This window comes from Heloderma suspectum, chromosome 3 (assembly GCF_057233095.1).
Source record: "Heloderma suspectum isolate Gila_16-S chromosome 3, 16-S_ref, whole genome shotgun sequence".
NCBI lineage: Eukaryota > Metazoa > Chordata > Lepidosauria > Squamata > Helodermatidae > Heloderma > Heloderma suspectum.
The window spans coordinates 57742783-57762114 of NC_139460.1; the positions used below are offsets into that span (position 1 = coordinate 57742783).

General features: G+C 43.4%; 1 protein-coding gene across 1 annotated transcript in view; it reads left to right on the plus strand.

The window, feature by feature from the left end:
- The first annotated feature begins 2511 nt into the window (after positions 1–2511).
- PLCXD2 (phosphatidylinositol specific phospholipase C X domain containing 2) overlaps positions 2512–19332 on the plus strand; it is a 43723-nt gene continuing 26902 nt past the window's right edge. Inside the window, exon 1 of the mRNA XM_084841689.1 lies at positions 2512–3104. Coding sequence (XP_084697815.1) covers positions 3017–3104 — 88 coding nt within the window. The 5' untranslated portion in view covers positions 2512–3016. The remainder of the gene's footprint in view (positions 3105–19332) is intronic.

The window sequence follows — 19332 nt, forward strand, 5'->3', positions numbered from 1 at the left end:
GGGCTTTATTCCCAAATATGTCACCTACAGAATTTGTTATGAGGCAGCTAATAAAAATAAACAATTAAAAACAATATGTGCAGAGTTGTAACTTTAGTAATATTGTGAATATTCCTGTACTTTTCTGTGGAAACAATTCTTGGCTAACAAATAACAAATGCTGAGACTGTTAGCTGAATACTGAAGAAACATAAGATTCTCACTATGAGAAGAAGCTATCTGTATATAAAGATACAAATACACACATAGGGTCCTTTGGCACCTTAGAGCAAACTTTTTTTTTCTTTTTTTGGTGGTGGAAGCTTTTGTAGACTAGAACCAATTTGATCCAGTATTTGTACACTGGATTGATCTTTACATTTTTCTTTCTTTTCTTCTCCTTTTCAAAGCAAGGTTTCAAATAAATTAACAGTGCAACCTATGCATGTCTACTTGAAAGCAAGCTTACCTGGGCTTATTCCCAGGTAAGTGAGTGTAGGACTGTAACCTCAAAAGGACAGACACTTGAACAAGGGTGTCCATCAGAAACAATGGCAGCTGTCGGACGTTTCAGTAGAAATAATGCAATAGCATCACCGATGCTTTCCCAGTAGTAATGTATGGCTGTGAGAGCTGGACTATAAGGAAGGCTGAGCACCGAAGAATTGATGCTTTCAAACTGTGGTGCTGGAGAAGACTCTTACGAGTCCCCTGGACTGCAAAGAGGTCAAATCAGTCCATCCTAAAGAAAATCAACCCTGAGTGCTCATTGGAAGGACAGATAATGAAGCTGAAGCTCCAATATTTTGGCCACCTAATGCAAAAAGAAAACTCCCTGGAAAAGACCCTGATGCTGGGAAAGACTGAAGGCAAAAGGAGAAGGAGACGGCAGAGGGTGAGATGGCTAGATAGCATCACCGATGCAATGAATATGGACTTGAGCACACTCCGGGAGAGAGCGCAGGACAGGAAGGCCTGGCGTGCTATGGTCCATGGGGTCACAAACACGACTTAACGACTGAACAACAACAGGAATATAGCAAGCTGCCTTATTACTGTGTCAACACTGCAGCTCTCCAGGGTTTCAGGCAGGGTTCCTTCCTAGCTCTACCTGGAGAAACCAAGGATTGAACCTAGGACCTTCTGCGTGCAAATCCTGTGCTCTACCACTGAGCTGCAGCTCCTTCCTATTGAGCGACAGCAAAGGAAGCCCACTAGGAACATAGGCAGCTGCCTTAGACCGAGTCAGGCCAGTGGCCCATCTAGGCCAGTGTTGTCAACACTGACTGGCGGCATCTCTCCAGGGCTTCAGGCAGGAGTATTTCCTCGCCCTACCTGGAGATTGAACCTGGGACCTTATGCATGCAAAGCAGGTGTTCTGCCACTGAGCTATGCCTCCTGCCTATCAATAAAGCAAGGCATGGCTCCTGAAAGGAATTGGAATGGACCACAGGAATTGAAATGCAACGAGATGGTTCATATCACTCTTTTTGCTTTACTTTAAATGTTCAGATGGTCGTTTCCCGGGAAGTACTAGTTCCCCTCTACTCAGCACTGGTTAGGCCTCATCTGGAGTACTGTGTCCAGTTCTAGGCACCACACTTTAAGAAGGATGCAGACAAACTGGAGAGGGTTCAGAGGAGGGCAACAAAGATGATCAGGGGACTGGAAACAAAGCCCTATGAAGAGAGACTGAAAGAACTGGGCATGTTTAGCCTTGAGAAGAGAAGACTGAGGGGAGATATGATAGCGCTCTTCAAGTACTTGAAAGGTTGTCACAGAGAGGAAGGCCAGGATCTCTTCTCGATCATCCCAGAGTGCAGGACACGGAATAATGGGCTCAAGTTACAGGCAGCCAGATTCCGGCTGAACATCAGGAAAAACTTCCTGAGTGTCAGAGCAATACGACAATGGAACCAATTACCTGGGGAGGTGGTGGGCTCTCCCACACTGGAGGCCTTCAAGACGAGGCTGGACAGCCATCTGTCAGGGATGCTCTGACTTGGATTCCTGCATTGAGCAGGGGGTTGGACTCGATGGCCTTGCAGGCCCCTTCCAACCCTACTATTCTATGATTCTATGTTTCCAATGGCCACCCCTGTCTTTCGTTTTCTAACATCACATCCCTATGAGCCGTTCTAGACATGCCTTTATAACAGAAAGGTATAATTGGCGGACTACTTGTTTTACTGTTCCTTCTTTTTAAAAAAATATATATATTTCCACCTGGTGATGTAAGGTTCACTGGCAAGGAGGTCCGCGCGCCCCGTCCCTTCTTCCTCCCTTTCCGTCCCTCCCCCCGCCTTTCTAGGGCCACGTGTCGCCACAAAAACCAAACGCCGCTTCAAGCAACCTGAGCGGGCCGGGAGTTCCGGGAAGAGAAGAGGCCAATTAGAGCGCAGCCGGCCTTCCACCAATGGGCGCCCGGGAACGGTCCGGCGATGCCACCCCGCCGCCCGGCAGCCCTGACACGCGAGGGACCAGGCTGTGCCGCGCCTGCCTTGGCCGCGCAGCCAATCAGCGCGCGGAGACGCGGCCTGAGCGATGTCTCCTCCGGGCGCCCGGCGCGCGCGCCGTCCCCGTGCGGCGAGGTCTCGCTGCTTGTGCGGCGCCGCGGCGGGGCTCCGCCTGCCTTTGCCTGCCAGGTGCGCACGGGGACCGAGCCCTGTTGCGCAAGCGGAGCGGGCGGCGCGCCAGCCGTCGGGGCTTACGGGGAGGCTGAGGGAGGGAGGTCAGGTGTCCTCCGGGGGCGCCTTCTGCCTCTTGCCGGGAGAAGTTTGACCCGAACTGAGGCAGGCGGGCGGGGGAGGATTAGCGTCCGGGACAGGGCAGGGCAGGGCGAGGACAGCCGCCGGGTTGGTCTTTGGGGGCATGGCAGAAAAGGAGCCCCGGGCGGCGCCGGCGGCGGTTCTCCCGACGCGCTGCAGGTGGACAAATCCTCGGAGGAGCCGCTGCTGACTCCGAAGAAAGGCAGCTGCTTGGCGGGCCGGGGCCGCCTCCGGAGGAGGAGGGTTGCCGCAAGTGTGTGATAGAGAGGATGGCAGCGGAAGGCAGCAACGCGGACTGGATGGGCTCCCTGCCGCCCGCTCTCAGCGCCCTTCCAATGTCCAGTCTGGCCATCCCAGGTAACAGAACGGCCGGCCTCCGCTGCGCGACTCGCATTCTCGGGGGTGGCTCGACAGCGGCTTGCTTCTGAATCGTGTCGGGCGAGGTAGGCACCCTGGCGTTCTACTCCCACTTAGAGTAGACCCATTGACATGAATGGAACTTTAGTTGGTCATGAACTAAAGTTCCATTCATGAACTTGAGCACGCTCCGGGAGAGGGCGGAGGACAGGAAGGCCTGGCGTGCTGTGGTCCATGAGGTCACGAAGAGTCGGACACGACTGAACGACTGAACAACAAAGTTCCATTCATTTAGTTAGTCATGGCTTTAGTTCCATTCATTTCAAGGGGGCCTACTCTAAGTAGGACTAACATTGGATTCGACCCCATGGTGCCTGCTACATGTTTTAGACTACCACTCCCATAATCCCTGACCATTGGTCATGCTGGCTAGGGTTGATTGCAGTTGTACTCCAAAACATCGGAAGGACATGGTACCTATCCCGGCTGTAGATCAATATTGCATATATCCTGATATCGTGCAAGTGGCTATACCAAATTACCTCCATTGAACTCAATGGGACCACCAGGAATGAAATTCAGGGGGGGCTACTTGGTTATTTCACAAGTTAATCCTGGCCTACCTAGTTTTTATCCTGGTCAGTATTTAACCATTTGCTTGTTTTGGTTAACAAAGCCAATAGAAATTTTTAGAAAATTAAATTTCACCGTTCAATGGAGGTAATTTGGTATAGCCACTTGCACGATATCAGGATATATGCAATATAATATTAATGGGTCTTAGGATTATAGAATAGTAGGTTTGGAAGGGGCCTACGAGACCATCGAGTCCAACCCCCAACAGGATTTTATTACTGGTTTGTTTTATATTGCATAATTCCATGGGAACAGTCATTGAAGGGCAGTTTATACACTTTGTAAATAAATAAAACATTTTGGAACACCATTGTTTTCTAATGTATTACAGATTGGGAAAGGCCATTTGGGTTTTTTCCCCAAATATAAGATATGAGAGTGAAACTGGTTTTTAATGGATTTTCATCAGCACTCGAAGGTGCGTGGGATGGTAATTAGAATACCAATCTGTGACATAATCTTTGAGTTTTGGGAAATTTGGCAAAAGGGGTTTAGACAGAAAGACATCCTACAACAGCATTCCCTAGCCAGCCATGTAGGACCTTTTTCTGACTGAAAATGGATATGATTGCACCCTAAAGCTCTTACTAACAGTGACTAAGCCTTAGGAGAGACATTTCAACCTTTTAGATTGGGGAGAAAAACTGCACAAAATGTGGGAAACCACCAACCATTCAGTGGTTGGGTTGAAGGGTTGGGGCCAGGGGAAGGAGATGTGGTCCTCTGGGGTGCACACAAAGCTATGTTCCCTTGAGTTCCTATTCTTTAAATAGCTCTCAAATTCCCTAGTGAAAGTTGGAGATGTTTAAAATGAAGTGTTGCCCTTCTGTGAAGGATTCGATGGCAAGATACGCTTTAAAAAATCAGATGTATTCATAGCAGATACTAATTCATAGCGCTACTGCCAAAATCTTATCAAAAAGCTGAAAGAGCCAAGCTTTTCTCTATAGGGATTTCCTGTTACTTAATGTTTCATTACTGACTTGAATTCAAACACCATAGATATGCGCAACGAAACAGTGTGGCTGGGTTTGCACGATCACGGGTTCTTTCACCCTCACGATTGTGCGAACCCAGCTTATATGTCTACATTGCAAGGGGGGGGGGAGTTACAGGTATTTACATACATATTCACTTACATATGGGTTCTGTATGATAACTTCCATTATTCAGTGCCTGTAGAGTTGTATTAGAATGTTACTTCTCCATTTCTTACAATAAACAGAAGGATTGTTGAGCAATACTGTAAATGAAGCTGTTTAACCAGAATAAAGTGTTCAGTGCCAACTCTGCCTTTAGGGTGTAAGCTGATCGCTAGCTGAGGTCAAGCAACATTCCCTACCACAGCCTACGTTGATAGTGTATAATTGCAAATATAGGTTCATTATTGAGGAGTGGTGACCTTTTCTCAGAAACATCCATAGTTGGTTTCCACTAGAGACAAGATACCAGACTGGGTGAATCATTGTTCTGCTGTACTAGTGCGTATGTCTGGTCATCTGGCAAATCCACAGTCAGGCACGAGATGGCATTTGGCTTGTCATGCTTTTCATTTGAAGTTCACTTAACAAACTGAGAATGTGGATCTTCAGCAGAACCACTACTTTAGTCTTGCTGCTGAAGTTATTTATAAACGTATGAATGCCCTGTTGGGTCATAACAGTAGCTAGTGCAACTGCTTCAGCAAATGTCTGTTTATAATCTTCCCATATGTTTCATTAGTAGAGGGTGTTTCCCTACGAAAACTGGTATGTAACTGACTCTTGTGAATGGAGAGATGTGGAAACTTTATTTGAATTTATGGTTCATTCACTTTCCCTAGATGTAGGTCCTGCTAGCATGTTTTCCAAGAAAGCTCCGCATCCAAAATTGATTGTAAAAATATGTGTTTACAATCCTGCAAAAGTGGACCTCTTATCACAGCTTGCAGGTGTTCTATCATCTGTTTTCTCCAGCTATAAGAGAAAACCATACTTAGAAGAACCTGTGTATGCTGTTGATGGAACGGAATGAGGAGAGATAAGAAGAGCTGAATGTAGAATAAACCAATTAAAATAAACCTTTCCACATTTTTTCAAGTATCTACTTATATTTAACAGTTACTACAACAAAAACAATAACATTTAAGTACTTGATAAATAATTAATGAAAATTAAATGAATATCAATTGCCTAAAATTGAATTTTTTAAAAAAATTAAAAGCATTAATTAACTTAGCTGGCAGTTAAAGCATTTTAATGCAGGCAGGATATATTCCCTGTATTTTTAACAGGCTGTTCAGCACAGCTGAAAGTAGGTGTGGCTTGCTTTTAGTTATTAATGCTTACATTGTGCCTAGCCACATGTAGTAATATTGATAATTAGTAATGCTCAAATGATTTCTACTGCTTATACTAGTCATTACAGTGGTGTTCTTTAATGAAAAATTACATGGGACCTAAATTATCTGCATTAAATGTGTCATCGGAATGAAACTAACAGGAAATTGACAGGCATTATTTTAAGGTTGCTGACACAAGTCCCAGGACTTGATTTTTAAAGGGGTATGTTAATCTTGTGAAAAATCAGAAGCAATCTTTAAAAGTACAGCACATGTCAGACTATACTAACAAAAATAACCCAACAGTATTTTAATGAACTCATGGTATATTGATCGAAGCTAAAATAATGTCTCTTTTGCCCACTTACCATTGCCACTATGTGATAAATGTATATCTCTAGTATTCACAATTGAATTATAAGCAAATTTTTGTTGTTCTTCTCTCTTGCACTCACCTACCTGGAAATTGATAGTATCCAATATTTTGGCTTTTGCTGTTTCTCCAGTAATCACAGCACATCAGTTATATCTGCAATACTGTACAGTGCTAAGGTACATTGCAGACAATACTATCTTCCTACATCATGAGAGATATAAATTGCAGCATGCACACTAAGGGCACAATCCTATCTAGATAGGCGGCCACCTCCGAACTCAGAGGCGACCGCCTATCCAAAGCAGGTCAGGGGAAGCACGGAGGGGATTGTTCCCTCCGTGCTTCTCCTGCCCTACTTTTTCGGCTAGACAGCTGTAAGGCCCCAGGCCTGAACCAAGCTATTAGTAGTTTTAGAGTGGCTTAGATCCATAATGCTCTCTGCCTTTAGTCAGAGGGCTGCTGTTTTCCCTTAACTGGCCTCCTGAAGTAGCCAGATGAGTCAAAAGGGTGAGAAGCAGCTCCAAGAACATTCTTCACTAATGAGGAGAATGTCTTATCACTGATGAGCCTGAGAAGCAGAGTTTGTTTACCTTAAAGCTTCAGGTGGCTATGCTTGAGAACCAAATGCTGTTAGTTTATGCTGAGAATGAACACTAGGGGCGCTTGCTGCTGTTATGCTGCTTATTGCTAGCCTGTATTGTATAAAACACATTGTGCCCAATGGCTCGGGGTTCAGAGAAGCTGTCTGATCCTGCCATTGGGTATGCCTGTGTGCTGTAAGTTACCCAGTAAGGTACTCCTTGTAAGTAAACCTTTGAGTCTGATTTATCACTACCTTGGCACCTCTAACCTAAGAGTTCAACGCTCACAGCCAGGGCAACATAACAGCTGATTGCGGCTATCTAGCCACAGGAGCACGGAGCGGGCAAGGAGGCTGCTACACATAGGGTGTGTGTACAGGCAGCTACGACCTCCCCACCCCAGAACACCCCTAGCACACCCCTTTCTGGCCTCTCCGCACTCCTCTTGCGAGCATGGAGGATGGGGCTGTTCTATGTTGCCTCCAAGGCAACGCGGAAGTGGAGAGAGGTCAGTTTTCCAGGAACCAACCTCAGAGCGCAGGCTTCAAGGTCGGTTCTCGGAAAACAGCATCTCCTATGGCCATCTAGCCACTGTCTAGCGGCCATAGGATTGCTCCCTAAGTAACTTAAGCAGTTTGTTTTATAGTCTGCTTTTTTTTTTTTTTAAGTTGTTTCAGGGCACAATCCCATGCAGGTTTAGGCAGAAAAAAGTCCTACAACTCCTAACATTCCCCAGCCAGCAGCTGGCTGGGGAATGCTGGGAGTTGTAGGACTTTTTTCCGTCTAAACCTGCATAGGACTGTGCCCTCAGTTACTTGGTCACATGCTGCAATTTATCTGGCCTGTGATGTAATATGAAGATATTATAGTACTCAATGTACCTACATAATTGATAGTAGCTAAATTGCATAATACCTTTCATTGAGTTTTGGGAATGAATCATGGGACATGTGGGAGAGATGCATCAAACATTACTTATTTTCCTAAACCATAGCTATGTATCCATTTTTTCTCATAAAATAAGTCATAAGTTCTGGTTAATGCATGTGCAGTGTAAAGCAGGTGTGCAGAACCTCAGGCTCAAGGGCCAAATCTGGCCCACCAGGAGTCCCGGTCCAGCTCTCCAGGGTTCCCCAGATGGCCAAGCTGCCTTTCCACCAACTACAGATCATTTGGTGGTTTCCCAGCATTTGCGCTGTTTTTCCCCCACTCTAAAAGGCTAAAATGCCTCTCCCTAAGGCTTACTTACTGGCAGCAAGAGCTCTGAGCTAAAATATGCTGGTATTTTTGGTCCCGCCCCTTTTGCCTTTGGTCCCACCCACCTCTAGAATGTCGCTGAGAGCTTCTCTGAAATGGAATTTGACCCAGAAAGAGGCTCTACACCTCTGTTGTAAAAGTTGAGGAACTGTGAAAATAGACTTCTCTGTGACCTGTGAATAGGGAGCATTAATGAGAAGATAAAGACAAGAAAAAATGAAAGCTGATGTCATAAATTTATCTTAGATTATATAAAATCATATAAATTTTACCAGCCATCGTGTGAATAATTTTGTCACGGTCAACTGATTAACAAAACAGCCTTTATGAAATAACATGCTTTGACACTAGCATAAAGTGTCACAGCAGTCATGGATCCTTAACGAACCAACTACTCATTCACTTTTGGGATGACCAAAGGTTTTTAAAGTTTGATCGTTGTATGCTGAGAACCTAGATATTTGTTAAACCATATTGTTATATGGACATGTTTCAGGATCTGGGATTCGGACCGAAACGCTGCATAGCCTAGCCTAAACCAGTAACCGGCAATGCATTGGTCAAATGCATTTTAAATAGTGAATTTTCTGGCATTCATTTAAGCAGGTGATCCTGATTTGACAGGAGGACCCCTCATCCGGACCCCTCTCAGCATCTCATATGTATGTGCGCAAACTCTTTACACTTTTAGGGATGGCGGAGAATTTCTCCACGAATCTCCGGGAGGCTGAATGCCAACGCATTCAGCCCCCCGAAATTGCTGGTGAAATTCTCCGTCGGCCCCCCGCCCCCCCCCCCCCCGGGATGGGACTTACCTCGTGCGAATGTCCCTCTCGGCGGCAGGTCCCGGCGGTGGTTTGGCGGTGGTTCGGTGGGGGCGGCGGCGGCAGCGGCCGGTCTTCTGACCGGCTGCTGCCGCCGCCATTGCAAAATAAAAAAGTAAAGTAAAAAAAAACACACACACACCCGTAATAGGCTACGTAACGATTTACGTAGCCTATCATGGCTAGATTTCCAAAGTCAGCCTTGATAGGCTATGTAAATCGTCATGTAGCCTATCACGGGTGACTTTGGGGGGGGGGGAAAGTGTGTATGCAAATGGCGGTGCCCATGGGGTGCCGCCATTTGCGTTCCTTAGTTTGGCACGTCTAGTCTACGTAAAGATTTATGTAGACTACGGTGAAAATAAGGGTAACGCAAATAGTGTTCCCTTATTTTCGCCATAGTCTATGTAAATCTTTAATAAGTTGCATCTGAAGTGCTGTTATCCTAATTTAACAACATTCCATTAAAGCCTATATATAATTGCTTAATTATTTGATTGCTTACTTAGCTAGAATACTATAGACAGGGCACAGTTTGTGTGGCTTTTGGTCCAAGGTCCACTAATATTTTTCCCCTGGAACTATTTCTCCGCTATTAGGACTAGTTCCAGGGAAAAGATGATGTGCCTGTTGCTTCTGTTAATCTCTGTGGCATCTGCTGAACTGTCTCTTTTTCCTTACCCCCCCCCCCGCCCCTCATGGATAATAATTTCACTGGAGTTTGACACACTTCTTTCTGTGGAGATAGGCTCAGCTGTTTCTCCTCACAGCATGCACTGTCCTTCTGCTGTAGTCCCTCCCTAAGCACTTGGTGAAATCATGATTAAACCTCTTCTTGAATCCTAGCTCCCAAAGAAGGTCACAGATGGTCACTTGGAGATTTGTGCAGACGTGTCTGATTTCTTTGAACATCCAGAGAGGCAGCCATGTTAGTCTTTTGCAGCCTCTTTTGGTTTATATAAGAGTTCTTTTCCATAAAATTACCTAAAATTTTCTGGACGCTATGTAAGGGGCTCTAGTTCTTACATTCTACATTGGCTTTGGGCTAATGTTCCACCTCATGGGCAGTATCCAACGCTGCTGGGGCACTAATGCAATGGGGAGTTAGTTAGTGCTTGCTGGCACAACCAGCAACTAGCCCAAATTAGCATTTCCAGAATGGAACAACTCAGCAGAGCTCACAGAAGGCAGTTCCGCTAGTTTGTTCCATTACAAAAGTGCTAATTTGGGCTGGTTTCCGGGGTTGCTCTAGCGAGCACTAGCACCCCATTGCACTAGTGTTCATTTCTGCTAGCACAGTGTGTTTAGCAGTGGCAGACTGCCAACTTTGGATACTGTCCCATATTTGTAAGCACCTTTTTATCTTCTAGCTGGTTCATCCAGGGGTAAAGACTTGAGAGGAGGTAATGCAATGCCACTTTAAACATCTATCAATCTGTCCCTGTGCTATTTAATTGAAATTAGATTTATCTGCCTTTGCTCCCCCTTTTGACAGAACTAGCTTTGATATAAAGGCCAAAGGAAATGTGGGAAAGTGTAATGGAAGCAGTGGGAAGGAAGCTGGCACAGTAGGTGAATTACATCAGACTTCATTAGCTATGGCTAGCTGAGACTTGGCTTCAGATGTACCAGCTTCTTACAGCTTGTTGCCACTGAGATGGGATTGTGCTGGGGGAGGGGAGGCTGGGGAAGCATATAATGCCTGCAGAAGCTCATCTATCCCTTATCTTCAGAAGCACATTTCTTTTCCCTATCCTAAATAGCGTGTCATGTAAAAAGAGCAAAATAACCCTGGAGTGTTTCAGATACCTTCAACAGTTTAATGTACGTAACACTTAATACATGCTTGTCTCCTCTCGGTGTGAGCAGTTGTTCTTACCAGTTATTGTTTACACACATGAGTAGTTTTACTCTCAGGGTTGTGATAATGTAAATAAGCATTCACCCATAAGAGCAAGGTTTTCATGGCCTACTCTACGGCCACAATCCTATCGATGATTGGAAGCCTCCAAACTCGGAGGCATGCAATCATCCAGTGCAGGGCAGAAGGAGCGGTGGAGGTGATCTTCTCCTAGTTATCCCGCCCTACATATTTCACTTTTTAGCCTGCCTAGCAAGGGCACTTCAGAGGGGGAGGGAAGGAGGCTGGAAGAGGCTCAGGATAACTTTATCCTGGCTTCTCTGGTCTCACCACATCCACCTGAACACCCCCTTTTCCCCCTCTCTGAAGTTGAGGCAGCCGGCGCAGTTCTTTCTGTGCCAGCTGCGAGGGGGCAGGGAAGGGGGTCATATCTCCAATTCCCCTTTCCGAGGTCGGAGCACAGTCTTTGACCTCAGAAGGATTTTACGAGCAATCCTTTACGGTCTCTCCCAGGGACCGTAGGATTGCTCTCCAAGCTGCAATCCTACACTCACATTCCTGGGAGTAAACCCAATGAACTCAGTGGGACTTATTTTGAGTAAACATATGATTGCCCTCTGAAGCTGTATAGAATATACTTAACTAATGATGAGCGGAGTTAGTCAAGAAAACATTATTTCCCTCACTTGTGCAGTAGTCTGTCTATTCATAAGAATTTCTTACCTGTAGGGCTTGGCTATCTTCCTTTTTTTCGTAGCACAAATGCAGTCTGTCCACCTATCTAAGGCTCACATGCGGACGATAGAACGAGTGACACGTAAGGCCATAATACAATACAATACTCTTCCAGAGCAGTCTTGCAGGGAAGGGCAAAAAACAAAAAGTTCTCCAAAAAATTCTACCAGCCTCCAGCCTACAAGTGCCTATGTGGTACAGCACAGTGAGTCTGGCTGGCTGCTATCCCAGAAGGAATTGTAAATCAGTCCAGACAAGGGACTAGCATTAAGAGAGAAGCCATTCATGTCTTCCAAGGTTTAACATCACCTTTCATTTCCCCTCTGCCCAGCTTAGCCATGTTACTCTGCTTAGCCATGCTACAAGTGTTACTCTGTGCCAAGGACATGTTGCTTTATTGGCATAAATATGTTTGAGTTTTATCTTTTATAACTGCTGGTTTAATTTTTGCACAGTTTCTGTATTTTGTAACTGAACATCCTTGTGTGATATTGTTGTGAATGCAATATTTACACTTCAGAAAATGTATAATTCTTAATATTTCCTTGTATTAGATATTTTAAGTTCAAAATAACCTGAGTAGCCTGTTACTTCTCAAAGTTTCCCTTTGTTGTAATAAATTAATGTTTATTACAATATTATTAATATTGGACTCATTTGACCATATTTATTTTTTATATATCAAATGCCTCCATGTTAGAGCTTCCTAATCCATAATGTTTTCCCCTCTTTCTTAGATGTCTATGGCAAATATAAATTTCCCAGATGCACCTATTTTTTTCTGTTACAGACTGTTAGAAGTCTACTTGATAGATACACAGCATTTACAGGTATAGTGAAAAGTTAATAGTCCTAAATTGCATTTCTAGGATGTGCTTCAAAGACTGGGCAGGTTCCACTCATAAAACCTGGAGTCACAAGAAATGCTCTGAGAGAGCAACATCTTTATTTGAATGTGAGTTGTGTGCCCACCCTCTCAGCACTAGGTTATAGGAGACGGCACATCTTCTTGGCACATCCTAGCCACACATAATTGTTTGTACAACCAAATGCAAATTGTTTCAGCTTGCAAACTTGCCCACAAATATCCAAGCCCTGGCAGGTTTTAACCCAGGAAGGTGTCAGGCAAGCATTTCCTGCTAACACTATCTCTCTAGTATAAATGTACTTTATATCAGAAGTCCTTTAGCAGGAAAGAGAGCACCTCTGTATATCATACTTCCCTTTGTACAGAGGTTTGCATCATGGTATCACACCCTTTGTGAACAGCAGGGAGGAGCAACATTTTCTGAAGGCCTCCTCTTTTGCATGGGGTGTGTAAATGCAACATACCCTTCATCCTGCCCTTTGTACTCGCTGAATGTAAACACGGAGATCCAGATTTCCTCTTCTCACCATGTCCCTGTTGCATTTTGTTCAGTAACGAAGGGTTAATCAGGGACTGGCACTAAAAGGTCTTGCCAATTATAGGCTAACCACTATGTGGACCTTCTTCAATCAGATTATGTAAGTCTCTTCTGGGATAGCTAATAGGATATGTTAGCATCCAGCAACTATAGTTATCGATACCTTTCAGAAGCTGGAACAAATTAATCGTTATTCTCCGTTGCATAACACAGGTTGTTTCCAAGCTTCACAGATGGAGTATTTAAAAAAAAAAAAACCATAGGCAATAAGAAGGGCAATATGACAGTAAAGTTCTCTAAATTTGGTCTGGAAAAGGAGCATAGCTCCGTGGTAGAGTACAAGCTTCACATGCAAAAGGTCCCAGGTCCAATCCATTTCCAGGTAGGGCTGGAAAAGACTCCTGGAGAACTGCTGCCAGTCAGTGCTGGAGATGCTACTGACTCAGTATAAAGCAGCTTCCTATGTTCCTAGATGCTACACTTAGGGTGCAATCCTGTTGCGATGATCATAAGCCTCCAATCTCAGAGGCTTACGGTTATCCTATGCAGGGCGGGAGGAGTGATGAAGGCAATCTTTGTCTCCCCTTCCTCTCACCCTACATTTTCGCTAGACAAGGGAAAAAGGAGTCATAGCTCTGATTCCCTCCCCCCCTTCAAGAACTGGGAATCCAAGATCTGGGAATTCTTTCAGAGCTGGGAATCCAAACTGTTCTGTGGCCTCTCAGTCGCTGACTAGGGCCATAGGATCGTTCCTTTAGTGAAGTCATTGTAAAGCATTGAAGATGAATGCATCATATAAACTGCGAATTATAGATAGCCTTGGGAACTGTGTCTCTAGAAAGTCGGCAGGATGAGTGGAAAGTCTTACCAGGGTATCCTCTAAATAATTCTAAAAGTCAGAGTGTGGACTGAGTGGGCTTGAGAGACTGGATGCTTCCAGATGGAGGACACCTCGCACTACCAATTAGGAGACATTGTGTAGCAATTCTGTCTTTTTCGGCTTTCGGGCTGAAAGAAGTTCAACAACCCTATGATAAAATGTGTATTTGTTTTGTCATTCTCACATATTCGGGTCTCAGCACTTTTCCTGAGAGGGCAAACTTCCAGTGGCAGCAGTAACAAGGAGGAAGTGCTGTCACAGAGTTGTTCATGTATCTTCCGGTGTCGGTGGCTCCAAGATTTCCTTGTTGGTAGAATGCTTATACTCCTTTAAGCATTCTGGGTTAGCAGGGAGAAAGGCAGAGGATGGAATATGGCAAGCATAAACTTGAAGTGGAGAGGCCTTAAACAGAAAAAGTGCATTGATTAGACAAGCATGACATATTTGAAGTGGGTGCTCACTGCTAATTATCCACTGCCCCCAAGTTAAGATGTAGCTGAAATTACATTTGTACCTTGATAATTTTTCTACTGAAAACTAGCAGAAGGGGAGTCTGTGCCAAGTGTTGATTCTAAGGCAAAACTGTTGAACAAAAGGAAGACTTCTTTTAATGTTATATCACAGACGTCAGAGATTGGCTTTGGGATGCACTGCATTCTTGTCATCAGCATTTCCTGTTTCATATTTTTCCTCCCAACTCTGTAAAGTGTAAGGTAAGGACCCTGCATCCCAGTAAAGATATTTTGGAAGTCCATGCCACCTTTCCTTATTTTGGGGCGGGGCCTATGATCAGTTCATCCATCTAGGCAGGGGTTCAGTTGAAATATGCTCAAGGAACATGGTAAGTTTACACTGTACCGCTACAGTACATAGAGATGAATGTACAACAGATTAGATGGCTGTAAAATATTTGATGTGGTTAAAGTTCTAATCTGGGATCTTATCCCACTGCAAAACCATTTTTTGAAGACCCTCCCCTATAGGATGGAAGAAACTAGAAAGTATGCAGATGATTACTTGTCTGAAAGGGCAGCAGCAGTTTTCCAGTAACATGGAAACGCCATGGAGACCAATCTAGAACAGTCTGATGAAGAGATTCACTGAATTAGAGCAAAGGCAGCTAAGCTGGGCCATCTGTTTTCTTAGAGGTCATGTCCATGAGAAAGCACAGAGATGCAAAACTAGAGAACCCCCCCCCCCAAACCACTGACTTTAATTCCTGCAACAGCATGATGATGAGTCCACAAGACATTGCCCTTGCAGTTCAGATAAAATAATTATACTTAAATCTGAATGCTAGCTAACTGAGCTTTCTAAGAGTGTACTAGGTAGGTCAGTCCATAATTTCTTACTGCAGGGATTGCCTCCAAAGAAGCTGATACTGGCTTCTGCACACCTAGTGAATGTGGGTTAGTGATGGCACACTGAAAGCAAAATTCAGCAAGTGCATGGTACTGGCTCTGCATGTGATGGATGTAACTGGGAGCTGAGATGAGCACCGTTTTTCACATGGCTATCATGTACTGAAATGACCACAAGAACAGGGCCTAAAATAGCAAAACTGCAGAGCATTCAAGTGCTTTGAAGTATGAAGGGAGAAGAATCTCTCCCTCCCTTGAGGGGGAAAGAATCTCTAACTCTGTAAGTTCAATAAGCTCTCTAATCTTTTCAGTAAGAAACTAAGCACAACTGTGTGTGACTATAGCCCTTCCCTAAAAAGAAGAAGAAGCTATTAATGACCTTGCTGGTATCTGCTAAGGTATTTAATAGAACACTATGAAATGAGCGTGCTTGTCAAAATAGTTCAGTTGTGTCATTCATTTAGCTTCATTTGTCAATATAATGTTTATAGCCTCCAACCCCTAACAAAAAGAGCAGCCCAGTTATCTTGTATTTGAAAGCTGGTTTTAAGATGCTAATCTGCCCTGTTAATGATCTGAATCCTCAAGCTCCATGCGGTTTTGCTAGGTGCATTTCCAACTAGGTCAACTTTGCTTCTATGTTAGCATGATGCAAAGCTCACAGTCAGGAAGTAACACAAAACTACATTTAAGTGACCTGGGTTGGCTTTTAATGAAGTTTTACCATGGAACATCAGTTATGTACAAATGAGGATATTTTTCAGATGGTTTTTTCCCCCCTAGCTCATGGTGTTTTGAAAACACATGGTGGTGTTTGGAAATTACAGCACATATTAAGTAGGGTAGGCCCCCAAAATAACTTTCATTCTAAGGTTATTACCACATAGGACTCACACAAAATTATCTGCTGTTTGACAAGTTGTCTGGGAGTTCCCTGCTGTAGTGTTAGTTCTGGTTCCTGAGCAAATCTGTTGAAAATAACCTATAGCAGGGCTAGCCAAACTGTAGTGTGCATGTGAGTTGGGACATCACAATGAGTTCATTACATTGCTTTTGTAATGGCCCCAGGAGTGTAACCAAGTCACCTGTAGTTTTAGAGGAGCCTAGAGATCCATAATGCTTTGCTTAGGCTCATTATTGGTGCAATTTCCTCGCTAGTCTGCCTCTGAGCATGTGAGATGAGTCAAAGGTTGATAGTAGCGGCCTCAGCAGATTCCATGCTAATGAAGGCTAGTATCTTATCAAGGCTTAGGATGTGCCTGAGAAGTGAGGCTATGTTTATGCCGAGCTGCAAGTGTCTGTAGTGGGAAAGCTTTGATTGTTTTCCTTCTGAACAAGCACTGTTAGTCTATGCTGAGTGAATGCTAATTAATGCTTGCTGTTGTCATGCTGCCTCACTGCTAACACGTATGGTATAAAACCCATTTTGCCCCATGGCTCTGGGTTCAGAGAAGCTGTCTGATCCAACCACTGGGTACGCCTGTGTGCTGATTGTACTCAATAAAGTATCTCCTTGTAAGTAAACCTGGATCTGATTTATCACTATCTTGGCACCTCTAAATTAAGAGTTCAAAGCCTACTGCAGGTACAATACAGCTTTAGAAAAGCAACAGGAATAATTTGCAAGGATGCTGTAGATACTTGCCTTGCCTTTTAAGATCTTGGCTCCCGTGGTTGGAACAGAGGAATCTATGAAGAGAAGCAAGATGTGGAATGGGCACATATGTTTCCTGGACTGATGGGGAAGGAAAAGAACTTATGGCAGGAACTGCAGGAAGGCTGAAGCAACTATCCCAAAGGCTCAGCATGTTAAATTAAAGGTGGAACCCTATGCATGTTTAACAGAAAAAAGTCCTACAACTCCCAACATGGCTGGTTGGGGCATGCAGGGAGATATAGGACTTTTTTCTGTCTAAACATGGGGATAGGACTGTGTCCTAAGTAAAGCATTTTTTCAAATCTGCCTTAGATTTGTAATTATTGTATACTACTGTTTGACTGATAGTCTGCATGATTCACTGGATTCAGCTGACTCTAAAATGCTTCTGTGGATTTAAAATATTTAGCTTTTTTTCCTCCCCAGTGCAACGAATTAGGTAAATTACAGATGGAAAAATCATCATACGTATAACGGATTAGGCTCACTTCACATTGGAGGTACTTAGAGTCATAGCAAGGCCCAGGAAATCTTGGTACCTAATTCTGTGCTCTGATTGGTAGCTAATACTGTTTCATTCCATTATCATTGATGTAACTCCCTTGACTTCAAATATATATATTAGGATGAATCTGAATTAATGTATATAATTATAGCCTTGCGTACAGGTGGTGGTAGTGAATCTGAATTTACATTGAACACATTCAGCAAGAACTTTTATCATCATACTGTTAGAATGATTGAGCTGTGACACTAAATGACAAGATAAAAAACAATTATGCAACTACAGTAACTTTTGATAATAAAATCAGTGAGGTCTTGGGATGTGGAAAACTTAACATGGGTATGATATGTCCTTTAGTCTTTCCTCAAAGTGTTCAGGTTTTGTGTTAGAGATGTCAAAATATAATCCATATTAGTTACTCCTCTGTAGCGTTACATTGCCTCTCTCTTTTAGTTACATCTTTACTTGTGGTTATAAAGTAAAATTTATTTAGCAATGGGGTTCAAAGTGAAGCTGTTGTTCAGTTTTTTCTGGAACCTAAAGACTCACCGAACTGGTCAAGTAAAGCCTTCTAAAAGTAATTAGAAAAAAGTCCATTAGAATTGTATTTTTAAAAATTAGAAAAAAGTCCATAGTATTTTTATTAGCTTGACTCCTATTCCTGGCAAGTTGTTAAAGCAAATTGCTTGTAAATGAATGGTATAAAACTTCATGCTTTAGTGAAACAGTACTATACAGTAGTTTATACAGTGATACGGTACAATAGCACCTCCTAATGAGTAATTTGGAAAGTGGGGTTTAGAAGATGCTAGCCTATTTTACATGTGGAATGGATTAGAAATTGGTACCAATTAGAATTTGGTACCAAATTGGTACCAAAAAGTAAGAATTGGTCTTCTGCTTAGGCTGTCCTGAAAGGTTTGAAGGAAAGTCTACTCAAGCATCTTCCAAGAATGTTTTTAGGTACAGAGAACTTAATTCTGCCTTGGGGCAGGATGTGCACTAGTCTGTCTGTTGAGTCATATCCTGTGGTATGATAAGTGATACATTAATTATATGACTTGAAATATGCAAATAGATTGTGGCCCTCAGTACTGGACAGGTTACTTACCCTTAACATGTTGCATTTTGGGCACACATATACATTAATGGCTTTATAGACATTTATGCATTTACTTGAATTGTGTTGGAGCTACATTTGCACTGCTTGTGAGCCCCGCTGGTTTAGCTCCCCCTGGATGATCGCGGTATGAGTAACATCCATTATTTAAGTTTTTCCTTTCCACATGGTCTCATGCCAGCTGACTGTCGCTCATAGTCTTGCAGAGATTCTTGTTTGTTTATGGCTTGAGGCTAAAGAAGCTTTTTCATCTACAATCTGTACTTTTCTTCAGATTGTTCAGTTTCTAAGGGTCAAATATGTGAAACAACTTAAAATGGGCTAATTCCATTTGTAAACCTGAAGAACCCATTTTTACAAATTCATATACTTTAAAAATTTACTGGACAAAGAAGTTAGTAGAGCATAATCCTTCATGATGCTGATCAGTGCTGGCATTCTCAGAATGTGGTCCATTGATATTTAATTTGTATAGACTTTGGGCATCCAGGTGCATTCAATACCCCTTGTGAAGTAATCCATTTAAGATCTTCATCTCATTTGCAGCTCAAACTGTCATTGGCAGGAAACATGTTGTTTTTGAAGAGTATGCATGTGAGCACACATGAGGTGGATACCAAAAAAAGCAAGTGCCATGTGTCTGATAACTCTCTGAAGATGAGGAACCTTCATAGGTTTTAGCTAGTACTAATTTATTAAAAAAAAATAG